This window comes from Eutrigla gurnardus (genome assembly GCF_963514095.1).
Source record: "Eutrigla gurnardus genome assembly, chromosome: 15".
Classification (NCBI taxonomy): domain Eukaryota; kingdom Metazoa; phylum Chordata; class Actinopteri; order Perciformes; family Triglidae; genus Eutrigla; species Eutrigla gurnardus.
This window is the reverse complement of record NC_139938.1, coordinates 24,610,608-24,622,768: the sequence shown is the minus strand read 5'-3', so window position 1 is coordinate 24,622,768 and position 12,161 is coordinate 24,610,608. Positions and strand designations below refer to the sequence as shown.

Genomic DNA, 12,161 nt, shown 5'->3' with positions numbered 1-12,161 from the left:
CACAGACACACCTGGCTATCACCTTTCTGTGTGTGTAAGCACCGTTCAGATACATTTTACTGTTTTGTAATATGTAATTAAGAGTGCATTTTAAGCCTTTCTTTTTCTTTTTTCTAGTGCTGAATTGGTTGAAGGGACTGAACCATCGCCTTGTCCGTCTGCTCCTGACAGCCTTAACGCTCCGTGTACGGACCTGCAGAACAAAACTGATGTCGCTGAGAAAAAGGTAATTATTCATTTCTGCAAAATAGAGGATGCTTTTTTTTTTGTATCTAAAATGCATCAGAGTGCAAGAAATATCTATTTATAGGCAGATTCTATTCGTCCCCAGGTGTCAGACAGCTCTTTATACTACGAAAACTTTCTGCCAGAAAGCCCTTTCAGCTAGCCAACTATTGCTAAATAAGTAGCATATTCAACTTGGACGGGTGCAAATTATAGAAAAGCCTCCATACAACAACACGAGACTTGTGTGTAGCCAGAGATGTCTAACTTTATTAATACATCTTAATAATCAGCTTTGTTGCATGTACATTAAACATGACGAGGAAGCAGAGAGACTTTGGACCACACGCACAAAACACACTGTGGTGATTTGATTTCATATTGATACCATCTGGTTGGTATTTGGCCTTAAGTGGGCTCATTTCAGACGGAGATAGTTGTGTGTCGCTTATCACATGATGTGCTGTCTGCCTCTTATCAGTATATCCCTCTTGCCTAATGTTTGGCTTGGCTGACAGCCTCCCCCTCTTCCTGGCTTCCGCCCACAGTCGCTCTTGATACAGTGCGTCTTTATTCTGAGTTAATAAGAAATCCTTTTCTCTCCACATCGTTTTCCATCGGGCCCTGTTTCCCCATGCGTATCTCTTCTGTGGCATCACATCCTTACATGTCGCCTCCTCTGCTTGATATTAACAGCGCCTGTTAGCGTCATCTATCAAGGAGCGCCTGCGTTCGCTGGAGGAGACGCGTGGCGCCCTGCAGACAGATGTTCAGGAGAACGTGGCCCACGGAGAGGCCCTGGTGGTGCTGGTCTGCGAGCGCTGTGTGCCCGTGGAAGTGGAGAGGTACAACCTGTTCATAGGAGACCTGGAGAGGGTGGTCAGCCTGCTGCTGTGCCTCTCTGCCCGGCTGGCCAGGGTGCAGAACGCCCTGAGCACCGTGGACCAACACACAGATGCTGAGGAGAAGGTGTGTTTTTTTTTCTTCTCTCAGCTCCTCTCATCTGCCTTCTGGCTTGTTTTTCATTCATTTCTTTATGCTATGATAAATAGTTTGCCAATACTTGCACTGCATGTGTAATCATTAATTTATTAATTATTATTTTTTTGTTTTTTTTGTTGGATTTTCTGACAATTATCAAATAAGTAATTAAAACAAGGAGCTAAAGCATCAATTCTCTGTCCAAAATAATTTAGATCTAATTTAAATGTCTGCCTGTTTCTGTGTTTTCTTCTCAGTAATGATTGGTAATATTGTTAATGGATCTAAGGCTGATTTTGGAGGGGTTAAAGGTCAACTAAATCAATTAAATAAGGTGTGATCAAATTCTACTGATGGACTGTAATGCACTGCTCATTTGCACTCTTGTATTTCTCCCTGAAAGCTGTTTTCACACACACGTCAATAGATGTGGAGAAAACGCCAACAAGTGTTTATGTTCTGTAGCCTGACGGATGTCATGACCTACGACATTTCGAGCTCCTGGTTGAAAAGGACAGCCTGAGTGTTACTAGTGTGGCTGCTCTCATGCTCTCAGCCATTCTCCGGTTCTGTTTACTTTAGAACTGCAAACACATGCCTTTTGGGAAACGTTTAAGGGCAACTTAAATGGGTTCAAGGTTTCTCACTGTGTGGAATTCAACAAATGTTCTTATCTGTGTTAAATTTCAAAGCCAACATGCTTTTATCAGACATTAAATGATTTGATATACAGCCGTTAAATGTAATCCTGCTGCAAATGAGGTACTGTAGCTACATTACACTAATATAATCTTCACTGTCAGACGTTTAGGCATTTATTCAAATATCATGAGTTGTGTCACAGGATCTGAATTGAGCTCTGTGCTTTGTTTTTCCCTCTAAATATGCCGTTTCATTATGCATCCGGTATTTACAGCATCATTTTATGTTTGCATGGATGCATTAGATTCCTAGATGCCCTGAAAGAGCTCTTTGTCCGCGTGTCCATCTGTGAAAGCCTGGTGGAACGTGCTGCATACTGAGGGCTTGTTAGAGGCTCATTTGTTTTCTTGCTGTTATCAGCATGGCTGGTATTTACACTGACTCACCGAAACTCCAGTCCGGTTTCGATGACATTTGTATCTACCCTGCCCTCTGTTGACACAAGCTAACACTGCAACTCCTGCCCCGTGGCTGTTTATAATGCAATCATACAACTTTCATAGCTCTGTATTACATCCAACAACATACTACCCATCAATTAAAACAGAAGAATGTCATAATGTCAAAATACGTGCTGCAGTCCCCTGAAATTCTGTATTTGTACGTCTTTGCTCACAGCAGGTTTTTTGCTCATGCGTTTCCTATTATGGGCATGGTTCTAATGCTCTACAGGCATGAATGCAACACCAGAAAAATATTCTGCATCTGGTATAATTCACATTCTCTTTCTCTGCACTCAGCAATCTCTGGACAGTCGCCACCGTCTGCTGTGCAAACAGAGGGAGGACGCCAAAGATCTGAAGGATAACCTGGACCGGAGAGAGAACCTGGTCTCCACCTTCCTGTCGCGTCAGCTGTCTGCCGAGCAGCTGCGGGACTACCGGCGCTTCGTCCAGACCAAGGCCTCGCTGCTCATCCGGCAGAAGGACCTGGAGGAGAAGCAGAGGCTGGGAGAGGAGCAGCTGGAGGCCCTTTCCAACAGCCTGCATCTGTGAAGGGAGGAGCAATACAAGCACAGATTCCTCCTTCCTTCTTCTTGACTTGCCTCGAAGGAGGATGGCTCATTCAAAATAACAAAAAAGACATGTGGAGAGAGTTTTGACGATACTTTTTCCACCTGGATTACAAGTGGTCCAGCTCTCCAACACTTTGCACCGTTGTGACTTTCATTTGTCCTTTTTCAAAGAGTTTGACCGGGCTGCTGGAGAACCCGTCACGCCTCCTGCTGCTCTCCTCTCATTCTACATGGGCTGCACTTGAGAAGAGCAAGCCTGTTAAACTGAAACTCCTTGCCTTTCTGTCATCCACCGCGGGTGCCCGGAGCGCTCACCCAATCTCCGCCCTTTGTCACTCTGTAAAATCTGCATTGGTTTTGCACCGAGGGACCGAGCTGTGTGTTTTGTTCTGCGTGCCTTGATGTTAGTGTTGCTGTGGAACTTTTTCCCCGTTAGAGCTGCTGTGCGGAAACTTTGCGTCCCCTGTTAGCAATTCAACTGTCCTTCACTTTTTGTCAGTAAGATGTTAGTGCTACAGCCCTGTATCTGCACCTGTGGAAACCTATTATAAGCTTTAAGATTGTATTTTGACCTGTGAGAAGGCTTCGGTGAAAGAGCGTAGGAGGAGAGAGGGAGTGTACTGTATCATGTTGGTAAGATGTACAATAGATGAAGTAGATTTAATCTTTTTGTTTTGTAAGTGTTCTTATTTTTAAATGTTTCAAATTAAGGCACTAAAAACCAAAAAGGGTGAATGGAGAGAGAGAAAAAAGCACTTTGAAATGATACGTGAATGCACATTTCTTCCAATCAGATTCAAGTAATTTCAATTGAAAGCCGTACTTCATCCATTTTAACAATATTTCTATTCTTTTGTTTGTTTGTTCATTCATTTGGAAATAGGAATGTTGAAATTAACATTTTTTTTTTTTTTTTAAGGTACGTGAGCACACCCAATATTATTAACGATTCTGTTGAAATACCATTCCAGCTAATTTCATACTTAATGTCATTAAGTCTTGATGATTTTATGCTGGAACAGTTCCTCATAAGGAGGTGCTAAACCTCTTTAAAGCAGATTATAGGTAAGCAACGATTATATCACCAAGTATTTTCACCCAATGTCCCTTTGTTGCAGAAGTGACACGTGATGCTTGAAATGCGTTTTTATTGAGGAGGAAAGTCCACAATCTTCACGTCAGGTGTCTTAAACTAATTTCCTGTTCTCTACCTCCACTCTGTAGCCCCTTTTTAAACATTATGTAACTAACTCGATGGAAGCAGACTCTTGAATCCAGTGACTTTCCCCGTAATCTTTAAAGAATCACACATTTAAAAAAACGGCATCTGTGTTTTTACATTCATATTTGGCATTTTGTTTTTATAGTTATATTAATCATCAACCAGACGCATCTGAACCTGACGTGAGCTGTTGCTCTACTTGAGGATATGTGCACACGGTGTGTGTGTGTCTGCTTGTGTGTATGCTTGAAATCATGAATGTCTAAACTTCACGTGTGTAGAGATTAGTTGTTGAACAGTAAGACAGAACTCCTCTTGGTGTTTGCCGTTTTAAGTTTTTCAACGAAAACTCATCAAATGATCAAAATGTTATCGTCCCTCAGGAAATGATACCTGTTGACTATACCGATGCAGTCTATGGGTTGACTGTTGTGTATATGATATTTATGTAATAAATAGTCACATCATTGTTAGCAGCCGCTACCCATAATAAAAATAAAAAAAATACTCAAAATGTTAATAAAACAATAAACTGGAAACTCTTTTACATTGAAAAGATATTTTCAGTCTCCTTTGCTGCCAGTTTCTCCACCACCCTGAAAACATCTCTCTGGAGATTTACAACCCTGTCCTTTTCAGTTTGCTAAACAAATGTCTGTTTGTTTTGGCCTTTGTGCTGACGCAGGGCTGGAGGGTTAGAGAGACTCTCATGTTGTTCCTGCTGGAATTCCTGAAGTATGCAACATTTTGGAGAAAGAAAGAGAAAGTGGGGGAAAGGCTCCCACACAGGAGCAGCACATGGATGAATACTCATTTTAGTTATTGCTATACTAACACATTCGACAACTTCCTCTTTTCTTGTTTCTATCATTCAAACAAAGCAGCGTTTCGTTGAAAGAACAAAAGAAAACGGGCCTCTTTTTGAAGTAGGATTATATTTGTTCACTTTGTTTCAAATACTGGAAGTGTGTGTGACATCAGTGCGAACAGAATCTGTTTTCAGGCATATTTCAGTGAGTCCCAGCTGGTGGGATGACAGCAGAAAGATTTCTAAATCCAATTCCTCTGCACCTATTTCACACCTCTATTCTGTTGGTAGTTTAAGTTTTTTTTGTGCCTGTTCGGAGTTGTAAATTCCATTATGTTTGTGATATATTGTGAATAAATTAAGTTCTCCCTCCCCGTCCAGTGTATCACGTCTCCTTTTCTCCTCAACAGTCTTAACTCTACGGTTTTGTGCTTTTACTTCAGTATTGGATCTACGATCTGGATATTTTATTTCTCATAAACCTGTTAGATAATGTCAGTATGTGGTCAGTCAGTAGTTGTTGTTTTTTTAGGTTTTCTTGGGTCAGTTATTCCTCTCAGAGCTCGCCTCTGCCCTCTGCAGCCTCATCAATGTACTGCAACGTGGTTTACTGTCGACGGGTGCAATCAGATTCCTCAGACATGTTTTTGTTGAAACGCTGAATGGAAGCTTCATCATCTGTAGGGAGGGGAAACCAAACATGCAACCAGAGATTATATGCTTTGTGTTTAGTGGGAATGCTTAGTCATATAATCATAGTCAGCCTCACATTCATGTTTCATTACAAAATAAACATGGGGTTTAAACTCAGATTGCCACCTCTATAGAGTGTCAGTACATTAAAACAAGGTGAAATGATGTAAGAAAATTACACTTGATGTTGGAAAAATCATGCTAACTTGGACATTAGCTTAGTGAGCATAATGATTGGAAATGGTTAGCCAGGCAGCTCTGTCCAAAGATACCAATACCAACCTAACAGAACCTCTAAAGGTCATAAATACACTCATCTTAATTATTAGTAGTTTGTTGTTTTAATTGGTTTAAACAAACAAGTGTTTAATTAATGAGCTGGTGGTCTGATTCTGTTACCTTTGAAGGCTATAAAACATGAAGCTGGAGTCAGGAGGCAGTTAGCTTAGCATAAAGACAGGGAAACAGCTAAGCTGCATGTGTACATGGGTAGCAATCCATTTATCCGGCTCCCTATCTAACATGCTTTATGTTGTTGGTTTATTTTGTACAAAAGCTGACCGATACGTTGTGATTTTACAGGTACGTATAGCTTCAGGATTCAGTTGTTAGGATGTCAGCTTTAGAGGTGCAGATTTAGTTACCTTTGGACACAGCTAGCTAGCTTTCTTCGCTAGATCGCTAAGCTAACTGAAGTTTCACCTTTACTGTAAAGATACAAGCGTGGTATCATCTTTTCATGGAACTCCCAGCAAATATGCAAATAAGTTTGTTTCCAAACTATTCCAACTATTCATCTTCAGCACGAGACAACGTTTTGGGAACTTCCAGGCTTGTCTGCCAGAAATCCCTGAGGGCAAACCTCTCCCAAGTGGCAGATGAATCTCCAGGAGGACAGCGAGAGAGACACACCAGACACCACTTAGTTGTTCTACCACGTAAAAATACTCTGAATCAGATTCCCACTGAAGGCGGCAGAGACATAAAACACAACTATGGGGATTCACAACAAGTTAGGTCTTTGTCAGACACTAATTGCACAGCAATTAGCTTACGCGTCATTACAAAGCAGTGTAAGTGACGGAGCATTTTGCAACACAGGGCTGCGTAATGAGAAGCTTCGCTGCTCATTATCACGGCCTGCGTCCTTCTGTCTTAACAGTGAGACAGAAAATAGTGGTTCAAACGAGAATGATTTATCTACACCACGCAGGGAGGACATAAAGTGTGATTTTATCTTACTCATGCCGCCAAATGGCTGTTAAACTGTCCACGATGTACAGGGAGGTTCGTAGGTCACGCCGATGACTCCACCAGCCAGGTGCTCTGATTAGCGGTTTCAAATCTGAACTCTGAACCCTCCGCCCTGCAGGAATGTCAACACACCTTTGGCCTCCTCCTCTAGCCGCGGCGGCCATTACACAGCTCACTTCTGAGGACGAAAGCAAAGCCGTGTTCTCATGCCAAAAATATTCTGTGCCGGTTTTATATCACCGAGATTTATATCGCCTCTCCGTCACAGTACATTTCTGCTGTCGGAGCGCCGCTCTAATTAAGTTAACGTGAGGCCTGTTCGTACAACCACATGGGACACACATGGGACCCACATGGGATAAGAGTTTACAATGCAATGCATTCCAGACTCTCATTATATTTGCTCTCCCGCCCGCAATTTCACGACAAGCAATAATTAGAACTGAAATTTTGTATAAAGCCTGTTTAATACCAGAATATGGCTGGCAGGCCTAATTTATGTTGGGTTGTTAATCTTACTTTACAAATACAGCGATGACAGATTCACGTTGGATTATGTCCAATACTTGGATAATAGGAGAAGACATGTTAAATAAAAATCCTTACTCGACATCAGCAGATGTTAATGACGGGCATAGATCACTTTATTACCTGTTAAAAGGATAGTCTGACGTTTTGTGGAATACTCTCACAGGACTAAAGATAACATTATAAAGAATAAATAAATGGTATGTATTTCCTTTTTTCAAATTAACCTGCACATTTATTTCATGTCATTTTCTATTTCTTTCTTTAATATTTTTATTTATTGAGTCAATTATTCATTCATTTTAATGGCATCTTCAGTCCTCCATATTTTTGGAGGCTCAAAGTAATACATTCTCATTAATTAAATATGGAATACCTGGATTAGTGTTGTTTCCTGCTCATATTCTATATATTTATTCCATATTCTAAACACTTTCCACAAACAGTTTCCTTTAATATCGTGATTTAACATAATTATTTTTCCGCTTCTTTTAACTAAAATATTTTCTCCAGCACTCTGCGTCTTCTTCCTGACCTTGTGATGTCATCTCTCCTCACAGCAGCAGCAGAAAAAAAAAAGCATTGCTTAACAAAATCCTGAGGCCAGCGGACGAAACATCATCTCGACCTAAAAACACTGTCAGCTTCTGGGGACGTGACATCGTGAGACACGAAAGAAAACAAGAGGCAGAAGACCGGAGGCGTGGAGGACGAGACGAACAGTCTGAGAATGTGGCTGACCACGGGACGCGTACCATTTCTTAGCACTGCTTCTTCCTTACCCTCGGTTCTTGCTGCAAATAGTCTGACACCTTCAAAACCTCACTTTTATTCTTCTCTTTACCAGGACCAGGGACCGTGACAGACAGGAAACAGCAGCTTTAATGCACACTTTCAGTCACCCACATGCTCATTCCTAGTCAGCTGCTCATGTGTCTGATTCACAGCTGTCTCAACAAGCCAGAAACCACATTCTGGCACAAGCATGGACTGTAATGATTTATGGAGCACCTGGACACCTCTTTATGAATGACACGCCCTTTTCACGCATATTCTCATAAAATATATTCTAATGGAGTGAAATCCAATGTTTCCTTCGAGCGGGTCGTTTGCATATACTTATAATAATTCATCTGATAATGTGGAGCAATGAAGAGGCACAGATTGTTTTTTATTTTATTTTGTTGCTTCTAGAGGTCTGATTCACCCGTAAGTCAGCAGATCTTAAATTTCATAACCTTCCGGGAATGAAGAGGATGACCGATTCATTGCATTCAGTCACTCAGAGGTGGAAAACACACAAGTCCAGTCTTGATCTCTCTGCTTCTTCTGTAACAGAATTTCTTTGTTGCAGATCCTTTCAGAATCGATTCATTTTGATCAAAAAACGGATTAAGAGAGGACATTTTTGAGGTTTTTGCCATTGTTGGAGAAGGTATGATCATCAGAAGAATGTCAGTCAAACACGTTAGTTGGCACGACTTTCCTCGTGAATATAAGACAAGAAAGTGTTCACATAAAAGCATCTGATTGGACTCTGTGCCTGAAGGCGCTGCTGTCTTGTCGTTCCTCGGCGGGGTCATCACTCAGGGAGTAAAACCCCGACCTCTGCTTGTGCTTCTTCTTCGTCGAGTGGGGCTGGAAGAGCCGGCTGATTGAATGCAGGCCTTTGGGGAGATCCGGGAACGAGTCCAGCTCCTCTTTCTCATGCGGGGCATTGTCCTGAGCCTCCCGGGCTTTGGGTTCGCCCAGCATCTCTCTCACCGTCTCAGAGATGCCCTTGCGCAGATAGTGGTAGGCTTTCTTCCCGCAGTTGTCCCTGACGCCTGGGTCGGCCCCGTGCTCCCCCACCAGCATGGCCATGATGTACTCCTGGTCGTGCAGGGCGGCGATGTGCAAGGGAGTGTATCCGCCGTGCGCCTTCGCATTGAGGTCAAGGTCAACCCCCCCTTGCCTGGATACGTCGATGATCTTGAGGAGCATTTCACTGTTGCCACATTTGGCCGCCCAGTGCAGAGCGGTGAACCCCGACATGAAGTCCCTCTTCTCGGCCAGCTGGCTGTCGTTCAGCAGGAGGCCGTAAACTTGGCTCCAGTGGCCGGCGGCGCACTTGACCAGCCATTCGTGCTCCGACTGCTCCAGGGGAACCGAGGAGGGGGGCCTCGTCTCGCTGGGCTCCTCCGACGCCTTGGTGCTCTTCACCGACCTTCTCAGCTGGGGCGAGCCGATGCCCGCCTCCACCAAAGGGGGCCTTCTCTTGCTGCCGAAGGGGTCCAGTTTGGGACTTCCGGGGGAGTCATCTGGATCCACCTTCAGTTTGCGGGTCTCCACCCTGGTGGTGCTGGGTGGCATCCTCAGAGGCAGAGCGTAAGGTTTGCTGGTGGGCTCCTTTGACGCCCCCCTTGTTGAACACTTATCACCGAATGCATCCTGACCCCGGATCTCAAAATGAAGCATCCTTTTAACCCCACATCCATCCGCATACTTGCTCCTTTGCAACGCCAGCTGTATGGGAGAAAGTAGTTCCGCAGGATTTTCAGCACTTTCACTCGCATGCCCTTGACGTACAGCTGACGGCTCTCCTCGTGCACCACCGGAGCTTCCGGTCATCTCAGTCCGCGCCGGTGGGCGCTGTTGCTCACCTGTCAGCCGGATCTCTTTATTTTCACTCTTTTCCACACGGCTCTCCGGAGTCTGGCCGCCGTTCAGCAAATGCTGGTACGTTTTCCTCACGACAACGTAGCGGACACCGTCGATCTCTTTGACGAAGGCGACGTTGTTGACGCACGTCTTGAAAAGCTCCCGGTTCCGATCTCTCTCGGCCGGATCGTCGCAGTCTATCGAACCTCTGAATTTACCCACCAGGTCGGATTTCTTCACTTTCCCCCCCTCCGATATCAGCGCGAACAGGACGGACTCTTGCGTCAAATCCATGATCCCCATGTGTTTCAAGTTTAACGATGAACGTGGAAACGTGGAAACTCCGAGGAGCGGCGCCGTATTCCTGTTACCTTTGTCCCGGTGAGAGTGCAGCCCTCACCTGGCCGCTCACTTCTCTCCTCCCCACCTGCAGGAGGACGCGTTGACGCAGACGTGGACACAATTTGAATAATATATGCATTTTTTTTTCTACAAGCAAAAGTGACTGCAAACTCAAAAACACTTATCAAATGAATACTAATAATGCATCAAGTTTATTTTTCTGTAAAAAATAAAAGTGGAAACTTTGCTATAATCTATCAGTAAACCTGAGTGTGTTTTTTTTGTATTTACTTTTTAAATAAATATAATTTAACAAGACACAGTTTGTTTTAACAGCCTAGCCTACTTCAAAAGACCACATGAAGTATAACTACTCTCATTCCCATTTACAGGCAATTTGCTATAAATAATTTATATTGCTCTTACATAGACTCTCACATTAACTTATTATGGCTCACATTAAGGGCTATGATCACAATTTGCTTGTTTGAAATGTAGCTTATAAAAGCCATAATAATGTTATACCGGTAAGCAACGTCTACACACACGCACACGTCACAATTAACATAGTCTGAGCAGGATATTTTAACCCGAAAATCCAGCATTAGGCGTGTCCCCCCCCCCCAAAACAAACAAACAAACCCCCAAAATATGTTTATAAATGTTTAATATAAACTGGATCCCCATAAAGCTGCGAAAAGTGGCATACAAGTCCCCAGGGCACCGATGTATGCAAAGGGGGGGACAACACATTGTTTTTTGTAATAGCAGTAAATTAGATACAATATTTGCAATATATCAGATTTGCTCAGATTGGCTGAGTCACAATCCAGCAATCTGTGACCTCATTAATCATTTAAATATGACTGCCCTGTCTTGAACACAACCCGCACGGTTAGCGACAGTGAAGTGGTGATAAGGTGTTTTTATTATCGCACATATTTGTCCTCCCCCTGTCATTCTGCGCTCCTGTCCCGGCTTGCAGCGCGTGCAGCATGACATTCCTGGGCTGAATGGGAGTTCCCGACCAGTGGCCATGTTGGAAAGGTATCTGTCCCGCTCAAAGATGTAAACTAAACGTCAAGATAACTCACTTCCTACTTTACCCGTCAAACATGTTGAGCGTTATACCAGCTGGAAACGCGTCGAGGCGACTTTGAACTGCTGCAAATCCAAAATGTATCAACGTTTATTTGGAAACCACGCTTGATAACTAATGAAAAGAGAAGCTAATTAAAAAAGTGTGAATATAGTTAAATGTAGGACGTCCGCATTTATACGCATGCGCAAAAAGGAGTACCATCGATAGCTCTGATTGCCTATGTATTTGTTTACTCTTCCACGCTACACAATTAAGATACAGTCTTTTGCACAGTCATCCACACTCAGACAAACTCGAAACGAGGAAAACAGCCGATTTAGCCCGAGTAGACGAAACGCAAGCGACGTAGCAGGGAGTCCTCTTGTTTCCTAGCTAGCAGCTTCCCTGCCCAGCTACCAGCTCCTCTCGGTCTTGTGTCTCTCCCTTCCTATCTCCGTCAGCTCGCCTCCCAGTAGTTTAGCAGGCTAGTACGGAGAGACGAGGGCTGCTCCCTTTCGCCTCTGCTCAGTCTGCCCAGCAAACCAACGCCATACATTCCGCACCATGGCTGCCACGGACGTTGACGTGTTTTCGGTGAGTGAAAGCTGACGGGCTTGCTCGTTTATTCACCTTCTTCTCTCTGCCCGTTGCAACCGAAAACATTGCCGGG

At 43.6% G+C, this 12,161-nt stretch overlaps 3 protein-coding genes across 7 annotated transcripts in view; 2 read left to right on the top strand and 1 right to left on the bottom strand.

Annotated features, from left to right (window-relative positions):
- The window catches only part of shroom1 (shroom family member 1), a 29,900-nt gene extending 24,569 nt beyond the window's left edge, over positions 1–5,331 (top strand). For all 4 annotated transcript variants that reach the window (XM_084028027.1, XM_084028029.1, XM_084028026.1 and 1 more), the window contains exons 7-9: positions 118–226; positions 922–1,194; positions 2,649–5,331. In XM_084028027.1, coding sequence (XP_083884153.1) covers positions 118–226; positions 922–1,194; positions 2,649–2,903 — 637 coding nt within the window. In that variant the 3' untranslated portion in view covers positions 2,904–5,331. The remainder of the gene's footprint in view (positions 1–117; positions 227–921; positions 1,195–2,648) is intronic.
- A 3,286-nt stretch (positions 5,332–8,617) lies between these two features.
- sowahaa (sosondowah ankyrin repeat domain family member Aa) lies at positions 8,618–10,521 on the bottom strand. The gene has a single exon (XM_084028842.1). It carries the CDS (start codon positions 10,369–10,371, stop codon positions 8,941–8,943), a length of 1,431 nt encoding a protein of 476 aa, XP_083884968.1. The 5' UTR covers positions 10,372–10,521; the 3' UTR covers positions 8,618–8,940.
- Positions 10,522–11,902: 1,381 nt separating this feature from the next.
- Positions 11,903–12,161, top strand: part of septin8a (septin 8a) — a 33,149-nt gene continuing 32,890 nt past the window's right edge. For both annotated transcript variants that reach the window (XM_084028056.1, XM_084028057.1), the window contains exon 1: positions 11,903–12,085. In XM_084028056.1, the coding sequence (XP_083884182.1) occupies positions 12,056–12,085 (30 nt within the window). In that variant the 5' untranslated portion in view covers positions 11,903–12,055. The remainder of the gene's footprint in view (positions 12,086–12,161) is intronic.

What these genes read in the sequence shown, in the direction of transcription:
- sowahaa (XM_084028842.1), bottom strand. Translation starts at nt 10,371, where the DNA reads ATGGGGATCATGGATTTGACGCAAGAGTCCGTCCTGTTCGCGCTGATA.